Below are 23,242 nucleotides of genomic sequence, written 5' to 3'. Positions count from 1 at the left end.
CATCGGTTCTTTTATTGGTTTTAAACAGCAGCCAGCTAAGTGTTACCGGCGTTACTGAGGAGTTGCAATCTGAGAACAAAGCTCCATTGTAGGCTAGCTAACTGTAACACACCCGGTATGGTTCTGTTCCACCCGGGGTTTGTTGTAAAAGGATCTCGTAGACAGAAGCAAGTGATTTCTGAGATGTTTTGTTTCATAAATGAACATTTTAATTTGGTAGCATAGCAGCAGCGGGAAGACACCACCTCTTAACCTGCAATACAAATAAAAGAGTAAATAAAAACGAAAACACTGTTTAATTCTGTCAAGTTCTGGATCAAATATTTTGCTCGCCTAATCTGTTGGGAAGGTCTCAGCTCTGAGTCATGACAGATCAGTATTCTCCTCCCCTGTGAGCTGTTGTCTAATGAAGGGGATGCTTCATCACAGTCAACATCAATTATCAGAGCAGGAAGGTAAAACAGGAGCTTTAGTGGTTTGGAGCCTCAGTTTTTCCCCATAGCTTCCTGCGTCATGCTGATCTGAGTCAGATCTGAATTACTAGCTGTGAGCCTTCAGTTTTCCCAACCAACATGCCTAGTCTGGTCGTATTCAGAATTCAAACTTCTCAAAGTACTTTAAATATGAAATTATTCCATACTGTTCAATAAATAAGTGTTTTTAATTAAGAGTAATTTTCATTTGAATGTGCTTTACTGGAGGCATCCATGTTTGTCAAAGAACACTACTGCCACCTACTGGTTTGTGACGTCACGGTGCGGTATCGGCTGTTGATCAAGTCCCAGTGCTGTATCTGGTGTTTGTCACAACGCGCTATTATCCAAGTCATCTTGAAAACATTCTTCTTCCAAATGTTGGCTACATATTACGGGTTTTTTCTCTGGCCAGAAGTTCGATGGCAAATCCTCCCTCTTCAAGTTGGCGATCCAACAACAAACCCGTCCGTGGAGAATCAGGAATCGCAAAGGTGGAATAAGAAATTTATTTTCACTTTTACCCGATATATTCCAACATCCAGCTGCCATGCACGTGGGCATTGTCAGTTTCACTATAGCTCTGGTGAATTGCAATGGTGAAGTCCTCTGGCAATTTTTAAAGTAGTAAGGAAATCACATTTAAATGTCATCATTCTGGCTTAAACATGTATATAAATGTACTCTTTATCAGACAATATTATCCCAAAATTTTGAAAAATTCTATTTAAAAAACAAAATCCTGTCTTAGAATCTGTGGGAGTTTTTTTCCCCGTTATCTTCTGCAGGCCAGTTAGTTCTACATCAGCTCGTACACCAAAATTCGGCCAATCATATATCAACGGTCATCTGTCAATTAGATTTTTTTGGTCATAGCATCTTGATTCATATGTCGCAGCTAATATATGCAACGGTTGAAATCAGAATCCTTTCCTTTCTCATTGAGTTGCGTCCCAGTGTTCACAGGGATGGACGTCTGTGTCTTCGGCAGGTGTAGAGCTAACAGAACTGGCAGCGTTGCGAGGCAAGGGCTCAAACATGGACGGCTGGAAGCCTTCTACACCAAACCAAGCTTCTGCCGCCCTGGCGTCCTCTTCCACAACATCTTCGTCCCCGCTTTCCTCCTCTAAATAAAAAATGGATGACGGAGGAGACTCATCCACGACCTCCGACACTAAACTCTCCTCCTCTTGCATGTTTCCGCTGTCCATAGCGTTCCTTGACAGCGTCGTTTCTAAGTCACCAATTTAGTGCTACTTGGTCCCAATGGAATTTCCCATTGGGAACCTGCTAGCACTAAGTTGCTAACTGGTTAGCAAGATGCTTCCAACAAACCGGCCATAACAATCCCGGCCCCTTGATAAACGACCAATCACATTCACTTTATTCTTTATTCACCACTCGAGAGAATTAACAAATGCAACGGTTGCAGATGTGTCTAGTAGTTCCCATTGATTTAGCTTGTAAAGCGGGGAGAATGGCGCTAGGCTTACCGCACCGTGACGTCACTGCTGGAAGATGGCAGGAGGGAGGGGCTACTATATTTGGGCAAAAATGGCCGCTCCCAGACTTGTTGTTTTAATTTTTTTTATGCTAAATTAATTAAACTGCTGCAAACGTATTTGTTTTAGGTATAGATAATGATCCATTGATCATTCCTTGCTGACTGGACTTTTCCTTTAACCTCCATTAAACATTACTGTCCTCTGATCAGGTCACATATTAGGATCCGACCTTCTGATCAGTGAATGAATAGAGGGAAATAAGGCATCTGGAAAAGGTAAAACATTTCAGATTTTCCTCACGACTCCCTGTTGCTTCTTTACCCAAAGCTGATTAGCTCCATGTGTTGTCCATGCAGTTGTCGGACTGCGAGCGGGATGGCTGTTGACGGCCTGTGGGACAGCACAGAGGTGGTGGAGATGGACGACGTTCCGTCGCAATTCTTCGTGGAGAAACACTCTTGGGAGGGCCTTCGTGACATCATCCACTGTAGCAGGAAATACTCGGGTATGATCGCCAACAAAGCCCCCCATGACTTCCAGTTTGTGCGGAAGGCGGATGAGAATGGGCCCCACTCCCACCGGTTGTACTACCTAGGTATGTCTGTTCAAAGTAAATTAAAGATTAACTTGAAGTTTTTCTTCTTATAGTCTTTGATTTTTTGCACATAGAACCACATCATGCAATAAAAACCGGATTCCTTAAGACTTTTTTGCTGTTTTTTTTGTTTTTGTTTACAGGAATGCCTTATGGAAGCAGAGAGAACTCATTACTCTACTCAGAAATCCCTAAGAAAGTCCGCAAGGAGGCCCTTTTAGTGTTGTCTTGGAAGCAGATGCTGGATCACTTTCAGGTGAGCGTCCTACAGGGCTGAGAAACCCAAGCTTTGCACACTGTGTGGAGTTTGACTTTTACATTGTTTAGGATATTTAGAGCGACTCTGCTGATAGAGGACAGTATTGGGGCCAAAATTAAGACCATTGCTTACTTCCTCGGCGCTGGAGGTTATATCCATTCCTATAGCAGCTACTGAACCGATCAATGAGCAATGATGGGATAATAATGTTTTAACGACGATAGCACAGTCATTTTTGAACTGGACTGATTCTATCATGATGCATTAAGAGGAAAGCATTGAAATAGAAATTAATTCAACGTTCACAAATGAGATTAAGTTAGAACGAATCCTATACTGGGTTTAATATATTTTCTCATTAGTCCAAAATAATATATTCTGAGTTTGAATGGTCTAAGGACCGTAATTCTCTAAATGATAGCAAATTAACCCTTCCTTGGGCTTCACTTGTTATACCCCTTACTTGTGCTTCTTGTCCCTCTGTGAGGTCTAGAAGCACTAGATCTATATCCAGCCATTCAGCAAAGATGCTGCTACATGGCTGCACATCTTATTTTGGCTTTTGACCAATTAGATGAGCCCTTGGATGATATATTACCTACTATAAATTAAGAAAAAAAAAAGTGAGCAATTCAAGAAAAAAGGTAAAAAGCTAACTGAAAAGTTAAAAAGTTAATAAGCTTCGTTAACAATTGTATTTAAATTTATAAACTGAAAAATGTAAGTGCCAGTACCAGCATTAGTGCCTCTAAGGCTACGTTCACACTGCAGCCTGAAGTGACCCAAATCCGATTTTTTGGCCCACATGCGACCTGAATCTGATCTTTTCATGGCTGTCTGAACAACACAGATCCGATTTTTTTTCCAATTCGACCCAGGCCACTTTGCTCTGTGGTCCTGAATTCGATACGAATCGGATCTTTTTAAATGCGACCTGTGTCTGAACGTCATTAATACCCGACAAACGTCACTATTATGCGTCTTGCTACACAGAAACAGCAAGAAAAAAAAACAACCATGGCAGATCATGATGCGGAGAGCGGAATTTATGTTTAACCATATTGAAAAGAATGTATTTTTATGGTTGGAAAAGACTGCTAGATGCGCGCCGACCCCTACCATCCATGTTTACACGCTGGCCTGTGACGTCATTACGTCCTCTACTGCGCATGCGGGACACTTGCGTTGTATGACTGCAGTTCACACAGGAGATCACATACAAGTCGCATATAGTTGGAAATATAAACAGTAGGGCTGCAACTAACGATTATTTTAAAAACCGATGAATCGGCCTATTATTTTTTCGATTAATCGATGAATCGGACAAAAATTTTTTTTTATATTAACCTCTTTATTCCAAAATAAACATTTTAGACGGAACAAACAAGCACACAAGTACAGGTTGCTCATTAACTGTACTGGTGCAATATGAAAAATAAATGTTTGTGTTAAAACTACGCAAACTTACATGAGAAATGTAGCTGAACATCCACAAAATATAGGCTACTTTGTTTGATAAAGTGCAAAAAAAGACATTTTTGATTTTAAAAGCCTCTAAGGGGTTCAAACAATAGGCCCCCCCCCCCCATTTCAACAAATGAGAACTAGAAGAGGTCTGCCTTTTAAGACAGGAAAGTATAGCAGTTAAAGTTGCTACTTGAGAAAATACTGAACCATAGAGATAAAAATAGCCCTGTGATTCAAATTATAAATTGTATTTGGAATAAAAATGAGAGAACTAGGGGTGCTAAAAAACCCATCCTCCAAAGACAGATATTTACATGGGAATGTGGCAGATAATTAATTGACATATTACTGATCTTGCTGGATTTTATTCTGCTTTACTTCCATAAATTGCAGGATCTTCTTTACTTTATCTTTGCCAGAAGATTTAAACTTTAAAAGCCTTGCCCTCATAATTTGCAAGTTAATTTATTTATAAAGAAAATATAAACGCTGCTTTAACTAATTCAAATGAAATTAAAAGTAAAATAAGTAGCCAACCTTATCCCTGTCTGTAACCTACTAACACGGTAAGGAAAGCATCAGATGAGCTACCTGAGAAACTAACGTAACGTTTCCCCACTTTAAAACCAAACAAACATGGTGGTTCCGTGCCATGTTCATTTGTTTTGACAAAAGTTGCATGTTACGACTTTTTTCACTTTACAAAGCGCAGGCTATTTTAATTATTGTGATCAATTTGCGCCGTCAATCCCGGCGCATGCGCGCATCATTTGCAGTCTGGACGCTGAGGGTAAACATCCTGTGGCTCTGACTGCAGCGCTGAGAGGGACTCCTGTGGGAGAGGGAGAAATGGGTTGGGATGGGGGAGGCGCCCCACGGCAGGCAAAAGCCGCCAGTGACACCGTAAAAAGTCGCTAGATTTGTCGCTAGTCGCTTTTTTGAAAAATAGTCGCTGGAGGGGTCTGAAAAGTCGCTGAGTTGGTAACACTGCAACTGCGGCGCTGACTCGCTCTGCCATATTTTTTTTTCTTCCCCCGGATGACGGCGGCGGATGACGCATTAATCACGCGACACAACTAATCGATGATTAAATTCGTTGCCAACGCTTTTAAAAGTAGATTTTTATCGATTTTATCGATTCGTTGTTGCAGCCCTAATAAACAGCAACGTAAAAAAATCGGATTTCGAAAAAAAATCGGAAAATAGCATCAAGGCCTGCAGTGGGAACGTAGCCTAATGTTATGTTGGACCAAAAAAAGTGTTCAGAGTGTTTTTCATGATTTCTTATAGAAGCACTTTAGTTATTTTTCTTAATATATTCAGGCAAGTTGGCGTTTGTTGTTATTATATTGACATAAATGACATTAAAATATCCATAAAAGATCCAATAAAGATGCCTAAGTTAGTGAGAAAATGCTGGAATAGCCCTTTAGGCGTTTCTTCATTTGAGAAGCAGCAGTGATAACAAATGCTAACGCAGCCTATCGAATGCTGACCCCTGACAGGACGCTCACGCCCGCCGACAAGTGCGAGAGTGCCACTTACTGGCTGGGAGGAGTTAAACGTAACGCTATCAGTTTAAATGAGAAAGTAGCTTTTATTTTTAGGAGACTCAATATCTAGAAAGCAAAATAATAAAGAAAAAAACTTTCCTTTCCAATCTCACAGGCCACGCCGCACCAAGGGGCTTACTCTCGAGAGGAGGAGCTGCTAAGAGAACGTAAACGTTTGGGAGCATTTGGAATCACCTCCTATGACTACCATGACAAGACGGGCCTGTTCCTCTTCCAGGCCAGCAACAGTCTCTTCTACTGTCAAGATGGCGGCAGTAACGGCTTCATTGTGAGTTTATCTTTTTTTTAATCCCTGTGCATTCTTTCCCCTCGTCTGACAGCAATGAAGCTAAAGCAAACCGAATGTAGGGAAGGTGGGCGTCACATATTTCATAATAATAATACATTTTATTTAAGATGCACTTTACATTAAAAATAAAATCTCAAAGTGCTTTCGGCTTCAGGTTGGGGTTAGGTGAGAAAATCTCTGCTCGTACCGAGATAGGTGATTAGAGAGGCTGAACCGCTGTGAGCTGGAATTACCATGAAAATCAGAGTGGAGGATGTTTACGTTTTTTCCACATGGAAGGCTGGTACAGATGTGAGTCAGAAGACTTGGAAATGTTTAGAACCAGACAGGTTTTTCTTCCTCTTCACGTTTCTGCACTGCTTTGCGGGAAAAAACAGTAAAAATGCTCTGTGGTTTGGGTCTGTTGCTAAAATTGCAAAGGTTGAAGGATTTTATCACTCCTTATTTAAGTATCATTTCCACCTGTTGTCTGTTCTATTTGCACAACAACATAAGAAATTGATTGGCTAAGCGGACAGTTTGATTTAATTAAAGTTATATTGTGTTGTTTTTATTTTTTGTTTTGTATTTTTCCCTTTTAAATATACTTTTTAAAGATTTTACTTTTTCAAATATTTTTTTTAATTTCTCCAGTTCATAGAAACATCATAGTAATATAAAAGTCCTGTAGCGTGAGCAGACCTTGGGCTAAGACTGTGTGTTGGTTTCAGCAGTCGGCCCCGGTCAAACCTGTGGAGATAAAGAGCCATTGCTCAGGCACCCGGATGGACCCCAAGATCTGCCCCGGACACCCCGATTTCATAGCCTTTATTAACAACAACGACCTGTGGATCGCCAACATCAAGACAGGAGAGGAACGGAGACTGACCTACTGCCACAAAGGTTTGGCCACTTTTATAAAGTTCCAGCTTCTTTGTTTTTTTTTCCAAACACTAAAAGCCTCCAATTATAAAACTACAAAGAGAGGAGTTACGTCATTGTTTATCATCACATAGAGTAATGGTGCTTTAATAATACCTGCTTACAGAGTTCATTTAGACCAGAGGCTCCTCAATTTTTTAGCCTTTGACCCCAAAGATGATAACTGAGTCGCCTCACGACCCAAATAACCCGTTGAATGTTTCTATCGGATCAATTGATCAACAGTGCTGACAAACAACATACACTATATTGCCAAAAGTATTTGCTCACCCATCCAAATTATTGGAATCAGGTGTTCCAATCACTTCCATGGCCACAGGTGTATAAATTCAAGCACCTAGGCATGCAGACTGTTTTTACAAACATTTGTGAAAGAATGGGTCGCTCTCAGGAGCTCAGTGAATTCCAGCGTGGAACTGTGATAGGATGCCACCTGTGCAACAAATCCAGTCGTGAAATTTCCTCGCTCCTAAATATTCCACAGTCAACTGTCAGCTGTATTATAAGAAAATGGAAGTGTTTGGGAACGACAGCAACTCAGCCACGAAGTGGTAGGCCACGTAAACTGACGGAGCGGGGTCAGCGGATGCTGACGCGCATAGTGCGAAGAGGTCGCCAACTTTCTGCAGAGTCAATCACTACAGACCTCCAAACTTCATGTGGCCTTCAGATTAGCTCAAGAACAGTGCGCAGAGAGCTTCATGGAATGGGTTTCCATGGTCGAGCAGCTGCATCCAAGCCATACATCACCAAGTGCAATGCAAAGCGTCGGATGCGGTGGTGTAAAGCACGCCGCCACTGGACTCTAGAGCAGTGGAGACGCGTTCTCTGGAGTGACGAATCGCGCTTCTCCATCTGGCAATCTGACGGACGGGTCTGGGTTTGGCGGTTGCCAGGAGAACGGTACTTGTCTGACTGCATTGTGCCAAGTGTAAAGTTTGGTGGAGGGGGGATTATGGTGTGGGGTTGTTTTTCAGGAGCTGGGCTTGGCCCCTTAGTTCCAGTGAAAGGAACTCTGAATGCTTCAGCATACCAAGACATTTTGGACAATTCCATGCTCCCAACTTTGTGGGAACAGTTTGGAGCTGGCCCCTTCCTCTTCCAACATGACTGTGCACCAGTGCACAAAGCAAGGTCCATAAAGACATGGATGACAGAGTCTGGTGTGGATGAACTTGACTGGCCTGCACAGAGTCCTGACCTCAACCCGATAGAACACCTTTGGGATGAATTAGAGCGGAGACTGAGAGCCAGGCCTTCTCGTCCAACATCAGTGTGCAACCTCACAAATGCGCTTCTGGAAGAATGGTCAAAAATTCCCATAAACACACTCCTAAACCTTGTGGACAGCCGTCCCAGAAGAGTTGAAGCTGTTCTAGCTGCAAAGGGTGGACCGATGTCATATTGAACCCTATGGATTAGGAACGGGATGTCACTTAAGCTCATATGTGAGTCAAGGCAGGTGAGCAAATACTTTTGGCAATATAGTGTAGAAGGTTTATTGGTGCCTTTCTCCACCTGTCTATGGGTTAGAGGCGGGTCCACCCTGGACAGGTCGCAGGTCCATCGCAGGGCAACACAGAGACACACAACCATTCACACACTCACTCACACCTAAGGAGAATTTAGTGAAGCCAATTAACAGTCATGTTTTTGGACTGTGGGAGGAAGTCAGAGTACCTGGAGAGTAGGGGTGTAAATCACATCCATCATGGCGATTCGATTCAGTATCGAGTTCGATTCGATTATTTTCGATACTCAAGAATACACCACGATACGATTCTATTTGATTTGATTCGATTAATCGGTTAATTTTTTTATTTTATTTTTTTTGTTTTACACCTTACAGGCTAAACAAAGTTTCAAGTTTGAAATAAATCAATGAAAGCTGTAATATCGTGATGCATTTTTTTTTTTTTTTTAGAAACAACAGCAAATAACAGAAGTAGAAAAGTAGCATCAAAAAATACTGCAAAAATACTGCACATAATCAGTGCAATGAGTTCAATGCATTACCTCGGCTCCAGACGTCCCCGCCCCCTCCACAGACAAATTGTAGCTGACCGCAGACAGGAGGCCGGCTTGTTTTGTTTTTATGACCGAAATTGCGGAAAACAACTCGTGAAGTTTGACCCGCTAGAAGAGTGAGGTGCGCGAGAACGCTGGGACCCTTTTTCCACCTGGATCTCAGCTCTTCTTGGCCCTCATGTCCCTCCGTCGTCGGACTAAACTCGCCCCCACTTCCTCGCCGCCTCGGCCGTATCTAGACCCACAGCGTGTAGCACAGACCACGCTTCAATATTGAGCATAAATAAAAAATGTCTGTGTCAAGCTCACTGCGACACACTGCTGTAAGAGTATAACCAGGAAGCGAGGTAGGAGGGCAGAATAGGTTTAGCGCCACCGCAGCACGGGAGGGAGAATTACGCCCAGGAGCAAATGGATAAAAATAGACCGGAGGGGGAAACAAAACATGAAACGATTCTCTTGCGGACGTGTCGATGCATCGGATCGTCGGCTGTTGGATCGATGCATCGATACAAAACGATTATTATTTACACCCCTACTGGAGAGAACCCACGCATGCACAGAGAGAACATGTAAACTTCATGCAGAAGGACCCTGGGATAGGAATTGAACCCAGAACCTTCTTACTGCAAGGTAGCAGTGCTACACTGAGCAGCAAAAAAAAAAAAAATTGTTTTGAGATTTATCAAGTGTTGGAAATATTATGAAAAAAATATATAAATGGAGTACTAGTAGGGCTGCAACTAATGATTATTTTGCAAATTGATTGATCTGTCAATTGTTTTTAATCGATTAATAATCAGAAAGGCAAAGATTTATTAAAGAAAATTTTTTACGAAATTAAACAGGTGAAACAAACCTTTTCGACGAAAACGTTTTTTTTTCAAATGCAAAATGGTTTACAATCTTTGTATAGTTGCTGCTCTAAGTGGGTCGCTCTCTCAGCCAAAGACATGTTCTACAGTCTCTGTATCCCAGTTAACGATTAATCGAATACTAAAATAATCGATTATTATTATTTCAATAATCGATTAATCAGAATAATTGTTTCAGCTTTAATTACTAGAATAATCTAAGGCTGCAGAGGTACTGTTGATTTTAATTTTGTTTTTTGGAATAGATAAGACACCGTATGCACCTGATCTATATCCCTATTATTATCCCTAATAAAATGGAGATTTGGTTTTGCAGTTTGTGTTTTTTAAATGCATCAGATATTATTTTTCAACCCAGCTGTTGTGAGCTGTAATGAGCACTAGTTTTACCGGAGTGTGCATCTGTTTGTTGTCTCTTGTTTCCAGGTTTAGACAATGTGAAGGAGGACCCAAAGTCTGCAGGTGTAGCAACATTCGTCATCCAGGAGGAGTTTGACCGATTTACTGGTTACTGGTGGAGTCCCTCTGCAGCAGAAGGTCATTAACTTGGAATACCAATTTCTACCCAGTACTTCATTCTGCTGGCTTTCTCTTTGAATCATGGCTAATTTATTTAATTTCTCTGTTTGTCTTTCTTTGCTCCGTTCATTAGTGAAATTAAACACATGGTGTATGTTTACCATAGAATAAAAGCCTGAGCTGTAATGCATGAAATCAGTAAACATGTCAGCATCGCTAACATTGGTGTTCACTGAACAGGAGCTAAAGTATGGAGAGAAAAATGTTTCAGGATACAAAAAGAGCCTTCTCAATAAAAAATAATTTTTTGATAGTAACTTGTAATGCTTAAACATTTCAACAAATTTTTTTAGTTTGCTGTTTTGTAAATTTTTTTCTTTCAAATATTTTTTAGTTTTTTTTTTTTTACTATATTTCAGATTATTTCAGATCTTTTTTTAATCTATTTCATTTTTTCAGACTTAATTTTGTCAGACTTTATTTGAAATACGCAAGTTTTACTAATTGCATTCTTTTTCAAATCTGTTTCTGAAATAAAATTAGAAAAATAAAAATACTGAAAATATAACATTTGGAAATAAAATCTGAAAAAGTGCATACTGTAGCAATATTGACTAAATTAGTGCATACACATAATAAATTAATCTCAAAACTCAAACAACATTTCAACCAATTTTTTTTTGTTTGCTGTTTTGTAAATTTTATTCTTTCAAATTTTTTTTAGTTTTGGTTTTTACTTTTTTTCAGATAATTTCAGATAATTTTTTAAAATCTATTTCCTTTTTCAGACTTAATTTTGTCAGACTTTATTTGAAATACGCAAATTTTACTAATTGCATTATTTTAAAATCTGTTTCTAAAATAAAATTAAAAAACTAAAAATATAACATTTGGAAATAAAATCTGAAAAAGTGCAAACTGTAGCAATATTGACTAAATTAGTGCATACACATCATAAATTAATCTCAAAACTCAAACAACATTTCAACCAATTTTTTTAGTTTGCTGTTTTGTAAATTTTATTCTTTCAAATGCTTTTTTTTTTTTTTTTTTTTTTACTTTTTTTCAGATTATTTCAGATTTTTTTTACCCGTTTCCTTTTTTCAGACTTAATTTTGTCATATTTTTTTGAAATACGCAAGTTTTAATAATTGCATTCTTTTTAAAATCTGTTTCTGAAATAAAATTAGAAAAATAAAAATACTGAAAATATAACATTTGGAAATAAACTCTGAAAAAGTGCAAATTGTAACTATTGGCTGAATTAGTGCATACACGTCATAAATTAATCTCAAAACTCAAACAACATTTCAACCAATTTTTTTTTAGTTTGTTGTTTTTGTAAATTTTATTCTTTCAAATGTTTTTTAGTTTTCTTTTTAACTTTTTTTCAGATTATTTCAGATTTTTTTTATCTATTTCCTTTTTTCAGACTTAATTTTGTCAGACTTTATTTGAAATACGCAAAGTTTACTAATTGCATTCTTTTTCAAATCTGTTTCTAAAACAAAATAAAAAAAATAAAAATATAACATTTGGAAATAAAATCTAAAAAAGTGCAAATTGTAACAATATTGGCTAAATTAGTGCATACACATCATAAATTAATCTCAAAACTCAATCAAAATTTTGACCAATTTTTTTTAGTTTGCTGTTTTGTAAATTTTACTCTTTCAAATGTTTTTTAGTTTTAATTTTTATTTTATTCTGATTATTTCAGATATAATTTTTTTTTTTATCTATTTCGTTTTCTCAGACTTAATTTAGTCAGACTTTATTTGAAATACGCAAATTTTACTAATTGCATTCTTTTCAAATCTGTTTTTAAAATAAAATTAGAAAAATAAAAATACTGAAAATATAGCATTTGGAAATAAAATCTAAAAAAGTTCAAATTGTAACAATATTGGCTGAATTAGTCAAACAACATTTCAACCAAATTTTTTTAGTTTGCTGTTTTGTAAATTTTATTATTTAAAATGTTTTTTTTTTTTATTTTTACTTTTTTTTCCAGATTATTTCAAATATATTTTTTTTTATCTATTTCCTTTTTTCAGACTTAATTTTGTCAGACTTTATTTGAAATATGCAAATTTTACTAATTGCAATTTTTTCAAATCTGTTTCTAAAATAAAATAAAATAAAAACTAAAAATATAACATTTGGAAATAAAATCTGAAAAAGTGCAAATTGTAACAATATTAATTAAATTAATCTCAAAACTCTTGGAAAATTCTTCCCATCAATAGTATTGAATCACATTTCTCTCCATACTAAAGCTGCAAAGTTGTTGGATGGGTGAGTAAATGCTGCCAGTAGATGGCGATGGTGTACAATGTTTATGTCTATTGATTTTTCTGGTGCAGAAATTCTTTGCTTTATGGCTTTTAGAACAAACGCTTGGTGTGTTTTGCTTTATTTTAACATTAACTAATGTTTTTTTTTTATACAGGCATATTTCATGACTGGAGAACTTTGAGCTCTTTGCAGGAATCTCTTCTACATCCGCTCACTGATGGTCTCTCATGTTTTTTTCCTCCTCCAGATCCTGATGGAGGTAGAACGTTACACCTTCTATATGAGGAGGTGGACGAGACGGAAGTAGAAATTATTCACGTTCCATCTCCAGCACTGGAGGAGCGTAAAGCAGATGCGTACCGATATCCTCGCACTGGTCAGTCCTGTTTCCTTTTTCATAGTTTTTTTTTTTTTAAGTCTTTTAGTGTTTAATCGTTTAACATCTGTACCTGTAAAGGTAGTAAAAATCCCCAGGCTACACTTAAACTGGCAGAGATCAGGACGGACCATCGAGGAAAAGTAGGTTCCTTTTCATCCGTTCTCCTTCTAATTCCACCGTTTTATTTTGCTAACGCTTTGTGTGTCTCTGTTGGCAGATCATTAGCGCCCAAGATAAGGAGCTGGTCGTCCCATTTAACGACTTGTTCCCTGGGACGGAATACATCGCCAGAGCAGGATGGACGATAGATGGAAAATAGTAGGTGTCCTCAGATAAACTGCTTCTGAAGCACGGACAGAAAATATCCACATGTCATTTGAAATGTTCTGCTCTTCAAATCCTTTTACATCTCATGAACTTTCTCACAGTTTATTACGTAACAGTTACAAGCGTGTGTATTTCCTCTGGGGTTTTTAATGCGATGGGCCGTTACATAGTAAGGAAGTGGAACGGGACTAAATAGACACATCAGATTTCCAAAGTTCCATTTTTGAAACAACCCTTTCATTTAATAACATCTGAACAAATATCATTCTATAGTTCTACAAAGTATTGACTCTAAGAGGCCGAATGCAAATTCTTTACTTTAAAGAAAACTTTTTTTTGTTGGTACCGATTTTAAAAGCATTTCTCCTTTTCCTTCCACCTCATTTAAATCGAATCCATTCCATCACGTTAAATGCCACAGAATATTGTGAAACTATAGCTTTGATTTAAGGTTATTTTATGTTGAGTTTCATCTCAATTTCTTTAAATCTAACAGCAGTAAATCTGTTTCTCCTCCCAGCGGTTGGGCGGTGCTGTTGGACCGCAGCCAGAGGAAACTGCAGCTCGTTCTGCTGCCTCCAGCCCTTTTCATCCCCGTTACTGAAGACTCTGCGCTGAGGCAGGAGAGTCTGGAGGCCGTTCCCTCTTGCGTTCAGCCGTTCATCATTTATGAAGAGACCACCGACGTGTGGATAAATGTAAAGAAATTTTTTCTGGGCTCTATCAGGATAAATGAGGGGATAATTCAGCAGTGTAATGGGATTTTATGTTCTTTATTATTACAGGTTCATGATATATTCTACCCCTTTGTTCAAACAACAGAGGATGAGTTTACTTTCATTTGGGTAAATGAGTCTAAAACAGGCTTCAGCCACCTCTATAAAATCACATCACTGCTGCAGCCCGGCTGCTACCACTGGACAGACGGATACCAGTATGTAGAGGGTAGGAGACGCGTCCCCTCAGATCGTCCGCTGTTCAATGCAGTTTCAGTTACTTCAATATCAATTCCCTTCCCCAGGAAACTTTAAATGTACGGTGAAGAAGGAGGTAACATTGACCAGCGGCGAATGGGAAGTTCTGGCCAGACACGGTTCAAAGGTAAGGCGATGTTTTCCCCCTGATTCCTGTTTTATAGTGGATTACGGGAACCTCATTCTGATTCACACATACAATGAATAATATCCTGTTGTTTATAATTCTGTAAATAAAACCAACGGATAAGCAAAACACGCAGCGTAGCGGCGCTACCAGCCGATGCTCTAAACTTAGGAGTCAGTGACTTTTTAAGTCCAGGTCCGAAATGAAAGTCCAGCTAAATGAAAGTAAAAAAAAAAAAATTTAAATCCAGGAACGAAACTTTGAAAAATTTCTTTATAACGAAAAAGTTTTTCATAGTAACTTTGCTGTTTTCTCAGATTGAATAACATTTTTTTTTTTTTTCATATTGAATTTTACTAATTTCTTTCCTTTCAAACTATGTTTTTCAGACCCTTTTCTCTTCACTTTCCTCTGTAGGACATTAGCAAGAATATATTTATGATCAAAAGTGAGCATTTATATTGGGCCTAAAATAAAATTTGAAGAACATATTTTTGAATAAAATCTAACCGTTGAAAAAATAGAATATGAAAACAATAAAAAAAAAAAAAAAAAATTCTTAAAAACAGCAGTTACTGTCAAAATCATTTTTTGATCAAGAATTTTTTTCATGTTCCGTATTTTCCGGACTATTAAGCCGCTACTTTTTCCCGCGCTTTAAACCATGCAGCTTATGAGAAGGTGCAGCTTTTCGGTTTTTTTCCCCCCTAACCACCACAGGGGGAAGCTCTTACTGCTGCGTGCTAACAAGCTAACGGGAGCTAGCTTTCTGCTTCGGCCTTACTCAGGGACTCTACTATATGTAGAGCTCCCCCTACAGGTTCGTCGGGAGACCGTTTAGTAGATATCAGCACCTTATACACTGGAAATAATTGAAATCTAGATAAGTAATTTTTTCTTTAAATAAGTGCATTTCTTCTTGGATTGAGGAGATAAAAGAGACATTTTGCCAATGGAAAAAGACAATTTACACTTAAAATAAGAAAACACAATAGCGTTGTCATATTTCAAGTGCATATTATCTAATTATCTTATTTTAAGAGTAATAATCCTCATTCCATTGGCAAACTATCTCATTTACCTACTCAAGTTAAGGGTAAATACACTTAATTTAAGACATTTTTGCTTATTTCAAGGTCATTTTCCAGTGTAGCCTGAGGCGGCTTATATATGTTCGTTTCCAGTTTTTTTTAAAAAGTGTAGTGGGCACGGCTTATAGTGAGGTGCGCTCTATAGTCTGGAAAATACGTCAATTTCTGGATTGCATTTTTTTGTCTAACTTCTATTTACAAATTTACGTACAAATCAGAAATGTTTTTGCTTTGCCTCTGTTTATCACTTTTAAAAAACAATTAATATGTAAATTAGGGCTGAAACAATCAATCGGATCCATCATGATTAATCGATTATTGAAATAATCATCAACAATTTATTTATTTATTTATTTATTTTTTTTTTTATTCCTTTATTTAACCAGGAAAGTCCCATTGAGATTAACAATCTCTTTTTCAAGGGAGTCCTGGCCAAGACAGCGGCAAAAGATTACATTACAGTTTACAATTACATCTATCTATAATTAGAAATTCATAAAACAGTTACAAACCATAGATCTCATTTCCAAACCTTTGAGCAATCTTTTAAAATGTCCGATTGGAATCAAATCCTTCAACTTCCAGTCTTTCTGAAGATTGTTCCATTCTGTGGGGGCAGAGTACTGAAAAGCTGTCTTTCCAGCTTCAGTGCGGACACTAGGTACAGACAGAAGCAAAGACTCTTGAGAACGTAGAGAATACAGTCCAGCCTCTCTTGGTTGAATGTACTCACAGAGGTATGAGGGGAGCAGACGCAGAATACCCTTATAAATGATCATATACCAGTGAGTGAGTCTACGAGTCTCTAATGCTGGCCAGCCCACACGTATGTAAAGTTCACAGTGGTGTGTGCGAGGCTTACAATTTGTGATAAATCGTAGGGAGGCATGGTAAAGAGAAACAAAGCCTATTCCTAAAGAAGAAGCCAATTTTCAGTCTGAGTTTCTTAATCAATTGTTCAACATGAGGTTTAAAATTTAGACTTTCATCAATTAAAATTCCTAAATATTTAAAAGATTGAACCCTTTCTATCTCTGCAAAATAGCTATCCTCTTATCACTTTGCATGGGTCAATTTTGTCTTTGTTTTTGAAAATAACATCATTTTAGTTTTATTTGAATTTAAAGAAAGATCTCGTTTTAAAAGCCGTTACTGAACCGAGTTAAAAGCAATTTGTAAAGTAGAGACACATGCACCATGTCATCAGCATAACAATGGTATTTAGTGTCTATAAGATCCTGGCCAACATTGTTCACATAGATAGTAAATAGTAGAGGCCCCAAAACGGAGCCTTGGGGCACTCCTTTAGTTAGTGACAACGTACTAGAACAAATTTTATCTGATTTGACAGATCGGGAATTACTGAGCTTATTAATTACTGAATTTATTCGATTAATCGTTAACTGGAGTATAGAGACTCTATAACATATCTGTGGCTCACAGAGAGACCCACTTAGAGCAGCAAAAAACATTTTGCCTTTATGATTTATTTATTTTTTTTGTCTGTCAATATTTTCTATCCAGAAGTCCTCACATGGAAACGTTTGAAGTTTCACCTGGTTTACTTTCATAAAAAAATCTTCCTTCAGGAACCTTTGGCTATCCGATTATTAATCGAAAAAATAATTGTGACATATTAAGCGATTTGCAAAAATAATCGTTAGTTGCAGCCCTAATATAATTGCTGTTTACAGTTTAAAGTCGTCTAGAGATTCTGTCATAGACTTTTCACTAATATCTTCAATTTGGAAACATCAGGATCGGATCACTCCTCTTTTCTGAGCTGAATTCTTGTTTCTTTTGAGCAGATTTTATCCTGCTGTTAGATGTTTGCGTGGCTCATTGCTGCCTTTATTGCCTCCAGTGTCCCGTTGGTGTAACCTTACTCTCACCGTTCTCTTTCTAGATCTGGGTGAACGAGGGAACCAAGTTGGTGTACTTCCAGGGCACCAGGGACACGCCTCTGGAGCACCACCTGTACGTGGTCAGCTACGAGTCGCCAGGCGATGTGGTCAGGCTAACGAAGCCTGGATTCTCCCACAGCTGCTCCGTTAGTCAGGTACTCCTTCCTTTGCATCCTTAGCTCTGAACCCTGATGTTTCTCATGGTTCTGTTATTCAATTCAGGTCACAGATTAGATTAGATCCGGACCCACCTTCTGGCTAATCTGGACCCAGCCTAATTTAAAACATTTATAAATTACTGCATGTTGTCTGACGAGAGTTTCTAATTTCACTTGCGCCGCTTCTCCTTTTAATACGGTAAAGCCCTCCAGGATCAGGCTACATGTGATCCAAATGAGCCAATGAGCTGTCAGTCTGGGCTGCTGCTGCTGCTACTTTCAGACACAGCAGGCAAACCTGTGGCAAGCCGGGCGATGGGAAAGAAGGAGAAGACGATGAGAAAAAGAGAGCAGAGAAAGTGTGGACTGCTGGAAGAACTGCGGTGAAATGGTGAAAGAAAAGTGAAATGGCGTGCTCAAAGATGACCCTGCACATTTAGAGGATGTTTGGCTCAACCTGCTGCTGTGAAGCAGGATTCTCCACCATGAACAGAATCAACAATAAATCTGGATCCAGGATCAAAATGAGCACCTTGATATGTGCTTGAGAATGGCTTAGTCTCCATTTAAACCCAGGTTTAAAGCCTCGCAGGGCAGCCTAAAGCCCACTGCCAACATTAAGACAGAAAAAAGAAAAAACAACAAACGATCAGTTCAGGTGCTCTATAGAATATGTGAATCAGGAAATTGTCTAAAAACCAAACTGAACGATTGTTCTTCTTTACTTCAAAAACAGTTTAGACTTAAAAAATGTTTATTATTTTATTTAAAAAGCAGTGTATATCATAGATGCATAAACACCTCATTTTATTTCAGTGTTAAATTCAGTTTAAAGTAACAGATTATAATTAAAAAGGTCAGAGGTTTACTCATGATAAAGCGTGACAGTTCCTTTATTGAACAGCTGACTGATCATCACCTGCAGCAGCACACGGCTGGATAGAGCGTGACGTTTCCTATTCTGTGAAAAACCATTTGTTCTCCCCGTTTGAAGTTATAACAACAGAACATTTCTAACAGGTCAAATGCCTGTAACTTCAAATAAATTGATAAAAGTCTGTCTTGCTGTCATTTCTCTCTCTCAGAACTTCGACTTTTTTGTGAGCCACTACAGTAACGTGAGCACGCCTCCTTGTGTTCACTTATACAAGCTGACCAGCACAGAGGATGACCCGCTGCGAGTGGTTCCGGAGTTTTGGGCGAGCTTGATGGAGCCACCAAGTAACTATTTAACTATTTATTACGGTAAAATTTGGCCTCTGTGTACTTTTTGTTTTTTAAGTCTAAGAACTGCAAACATCTTAAAGAGGTGGAGCCACCACAGGGTTCCTGCAGGTCCTTAAAAAGTCTTGAATACAGTTAATAATAAAATAATAAAATGGCCCTTCCCAGTTAAACGCCAGTCGAATAGCAGCCAACTATCCCTACTCCTGTAAAGTCCTATAAATGAACTAATACATTCACTACAGTACTAATGTTAGCCTTTGTTCATAAGTAGGATCAATTCAAATGATGCATTTTGATTTTAAAGTGCAGAAAATACAGAGAAAATCTTACGTTTCCACTAGGGGTATACATAATAATCGTTTTGTATCGATGCATCGATCCAAAAGCCGACGATCCGATGCATCGACACGTCCGCAAGATAATCGATTCATGTTTTTTTCTTCCTCCGGTCTATTTTTATCCATTTGCTCCTGGGCGTAATTCTCCCTCCCGTGCTGCGGTGGCGCTAAACCTATTTTGCCCTCCTACCGCGCTTCCTGGTTATACTCTTACAGCAGTTTGTTGCAGCAAGCTTGACGCAGACATTTTTAAATTATGCTCAGTATTGAAGCGTGGTCTGAGCTACACGCTGTGGGTCTAGATACGGCCGAGGCGGCGAGGAAGTGGGGGCGAGTTTAGTCCGACGACGGAGGGACATGAGGGCCAAAAAGAGCGGAGATTCAGCTGGAAAAAGGGTCCCAGCGTTCTCGCGCACCTCGCTCTTCTAGCGGGTCAAACTTCACGAGTTGTTTTCCACAATTTCGGTCATGAAAACAAAACCAGCCGGCCTCCTGTCTGCGGCACTGTCTGCGGTCAGCTACAATCTGGGAGACGAGCAGCGGAGCGTCTCTCAAGGGGGCGGAGACGTCGACACTCTGGAGCCTTCTTCTTCTTCTTTTTTTTAATGGCGGTTGGCAAACAACTTATAGGTGCATTACCGCCACCTTCCAGAATGGAGTATGGACCAGACAAACTATTATATTCTCCCTAAAATACCCGTTCTTCTTAGAAAATTAAAAAAATACTCCCAAAAACTACATCCCCAGATGACCTTTGAAACAATTCCCTTATATCTAGTTTATTTTTATTCCTGTCTAACTCTCTACGCAACATCTCTCTTTCCTGAGTATATTTATTACATTCTAAAAAAATATTTTGGACAGTTTCTCTGGAGCCGAGGTATTGCATTGAACTCATTACACTGATATTGTGCAGTATTTTTTGATGCAACTTTTCTACTTCTGTTATTTTCTGTTGTTTCTAAAGAAAATGCATAATGATATTACAGCTTTCATTGATTTATTTCAAACTTGAAACTTTGTTTAGCCTGTAAGGTGTAAAAAAAAAAAAATAATTAAAAAAAAAATTAACCGATTAATCAATTAATCGAATCGAATCGTGGTGTATTCTTGAGTATCGAAAATAATCAAATCGTTGGGTCAGGAAATCGATACTGAATCGAATCGCCATGATGGGTGTGATTTACACCCCTAGTTTCCACTAAATCGGACGAGATTACTACCCTGCGATATTAAAACTAAGCCATCGTGTTGACATGTTTTTCCAGGTTGCCCCGGAGAGTACAACCCACCAGAGATTTTTGACTTTCTCGGGAAGTCGGGCTTCCAGCTGTACGGCATGGTGTACAAACCTCACAACCTGCAGCCCGGCAGGAAACACCCAACTGTGCTGTTTGTGTACGGCGGCCCGCAGGTTGGTGGTTGAACACGGTTACGTCTGGATAACAAACAGGATTATTTAAAAGGATGTCTGTGTTTGGGGGTGTTTAGGTGCAGCTGGTTAACAACTCCTTCAAGGGGATGAAGTATCTCCGTCTCAACACGCTGGCGTCTCTTGGCTACGCCGTGGTCGTCATTGATGGGAGGGGCTCCTGTCAGAGGGGCCTGGAATTTGAGGGTGCACTGAAAAACAAAATGGTAGATTCAAGCGGATTTTACAAACTAAAGTTACAATCCTGTTGTTGAACCAAAATGGTGATGCCAAAAAATGTGTGTCCAGGGTCAGGTGGAGATAGAGGACCAGGTGGAGGGTCTGCAGTACGTGGCTGAGAAGTTTAACTTTGTGGACCTGAGTCGCGTGGCCATTCATGGTTGGTCCTACGGTGGTTTCCTCTCGCTTATGGGCCTCATCCAGCGACCCAACATCTTCAAGGTCAGTGGATCTTCTGTGGAGACGCACACATACATCAGCCGGCTGAGGTTGGTGGTTATTTCTCATATCAATTAAATTTCAATTCAGTTTATTTCTATAGCGCCATTTCACAACATATTTCATCTCAAGGCATTTTACAATTCAACCAGATCATCCAGTCAAATTGATTGCATCGACTCATTAAGCATGCTTGTAGCGACAATAGAAAGGAAAAACTACCTTTTAACAGGAAGAAACCTCCAGCAGAACCAGGCTCAGTGTGAGCGGCCATCTGCCGAGGCCGACTGGGGTTCAAGGAGACAGAAGCAGACATAGAAAAAGCAGCTTTTAAAGGCGGCCCCGTTCAGGAAACACACTGCCAGGCAGACGAGCTCTGAGCCAGCTCCAATGTCAGAGGATGAAAAGAGCACATCCAGTTAGTCACAGTCAGAAAAACAGGACTTCACTGGAAAAACAGGCCGATCTCCAACATCTAGAAACAAAGGTGTTGATTGCAGCAGCACAGCTGATGTTTCTCTCCAGGATGGAGTCACAGCCAAACAGGAACAGACCAGATGAAGCTACTATGAGAAAAAGCAGAGAGAGCAGAACGTTAGAGATTGAACTAACAGATTCTGCAGAGTGGGAGAATAGAGATAGAATGATGAAAAAGGGGTCCCTATGTCCTCCAGCAGTCTAAGCCTATAGCAGCAGAACTATAGAGATGCAGATGGAACAGTGGTTAGTGCACATGACCCATTTACGGAGGTTATTGTCCTCGAAGCGGCTGACCCGGGTTCGAATCCGGCCTGTGGTCCTTTCCCCCTCTATCATACCCCCTTTTCTGTCCGTGTATTTCCTATAAAAAGGAGCCACTAGTGCTGTAAAAAAAAAATAATAATAATTAAAAATAAATAAAAAGAAAGACTCACAATGATTGTTTTCTACTTTCAGCTACTTTAGATTTAACCTGACAACAGCCAGATGCATGTCTCACTCCGCCTAGCTCCGCTCACATACATCTGGGAACCCGCCATAGGAATTGCCTTTACTGAAGGCTGGGCCTCATCAAAGCTCCTTGCATATGATTGGATAAGCCACTTGTCTGTCATCTTTATTGACGTGCTATTTCAACCACTCACACCGAAGGTAACCCGTGACGCTGTGAGAGGAGGAGCCATTTGGTAGATCAAGCTCTTGCCAAATCTGGTCGGGAGAAGGGCGAAAACATCGTTTCCACCAACAAAAGCCTTCAAAGCCGTTCTCTGATGTTCTTTTAATGAAACAATATCAGATAGATTGGACAACACAGAAGAAATAGCAGCATCAATGCTAACGCTTGCTTCCTCAATGCGAGCCGCCATTGTTGTTGGAATCTCACGGTCGCTTCTCCACTCCAGGACACACCCGCCCTGCGTCCTGATTGGACAGACCATAAATTCGGTTGGGGAAATCACTTTCAATGAGCGGGTTCCCAGATGTATGTGAGTGGAGCTGGGCGGAGCGAGACATGCATCTGGCTGTTGTCAGGTTACTTTAGATCGCCAATGAAATGTAAAATAATAGCAAATATAGGTAATAATGTGCTCCAAAACTCCAAAAGAGGTTCGAAGAAGCGGGTGCAGTACAGTTTGTCCGAGTGGAGTTGCCATATAATGACTTCAGAAGAAGGGGCGGGGCCACGAGCAGATCTGGTACCTACTACCATCAACTTACTTTAAAACATATTTTTAATTTCAAAAGGCACTGATGTAAGAGTGAAGCAGCATTTTACTGCCACATGGTGTCAGTGTTGGCGATAAGTTTTCCATGATTGTCTTTTGCCTGCAGCTGGCTGTGGCCGGCGCCCCGGTGACGGTGTGGATGGCCTACGACACGGGCTACACGGAGCGCTACATGGACGTGCCTGAGAACAACCAGCAGGGCTATGAGGAGGGATCTGTGGCTCTGCACGTGGACAAGCTGCCAAGCGAGTCAGTACACACACGGGGTTATTATGCATGCTGTTGCATGTCCCTGACTTTAGGAAATGTCAAATGATTGTAAATAAAGACAGAGATTT

The 23,242-nt window shown here is 39.4% G+C and overlaps 1 protein-coding gene across 3 annotated transcripts in view; it reads left to right on the top strand.

Moving 5' to 3' along the window:
• The window catches only part of LOC119796363 (dipeptidyl peptidase 9-like), a 34,604-nt gene that overhangs the window by 380 nt on the left and 10,982 nt on the right, over positions 1–23,242 (top strand). The window contains exons 2-19 of one of the 3 annotated variants that reach the window (XM_038304872.1): positions 2,188–2,253; positions 2,335–2,573; positions 2,717–2,829; positions 5,968–6,141; positions 6,876–7,044; positions 10,413–10,523; positions 13,051–13,179; positions 13,261–13,322; positions 13,400–13,500; positions 14,030–14,207; positions 14,295–14,454; positions 14,531–14,610; positions 17,608–17,760; positions 18,849–18,984; positions 20,597–20,742; positions 20,820–20,966; positions 21,049–21,201; positions 23,011–23,153. In XM_038304872.1, the coding sequence (XP_038160800.1) occupies positions 2,354–2,573; positions 2,717–2,829; positions 5,968–6,141; positions 6,876–7,044; positions 10,413–10,523; positions 13,051–13,179; positions 13,261–13,322; positions 13,400–13,500; positions 14,030–14,207; positions 14,295–14,454; positions 14,531–14,610; positions 17,608–17,760; positions 18,849–18,984; positions 20,597–20,742; positions 20,820–20,966; positions 21,049–21,201; positions 23,011–23,153 (2,375 nt within the window). In that variant the 5' untranslated portion in view covers positions 2,188–2,253; positions 2,335–2,353. Of the gene's footprint in view, positions 1–2,187; positions 2,254–2,334; positions 2,574–2,716; positions 2,830–5,967; positions 6,142–6,872; positions 7,045–10,412; positions 10,524–13,050; positions 13,180–13,260; positions 13,323–13,399; positions 13,502–14,029; positions 14,208–14,294; positions 14,455–14,530; positions 14,611–17,607; positions 17,761–18,848; positions 18,985–20,596; positions 20,743–20,819; positions 20,967–21,048; positions 21,202–23,010; positions 23,154–23,242 lie in introns of those variants that run through there. The other 2 variants (XM_038304871.1, XM_038304873.1) reach the window with 2 other exon arrangements.

The sequence above is a fragment of the Cyprinodon tularosa genome, unplaced genomic scaffold, assembly GCF_016077235.1.
Source record: "Cyprinodon tularosa strain WSP-4 unplaced genomic scaffold, ASM1607723v1 ctg545, whole genome shotgun sequence".
Lineage (NCBI taxonomy): Eukaryota > Metazoa > Chordata > Actinopteri > Cyprinodontiformes > Cyprinodontidae > Cyprinodon > Cyprinodon tularosa.
The sequence above is the reverse complement of the archived record's forward strand: the minus strand, read 5'-3'. Positions and strand labels throughout refer to the sequence as shown.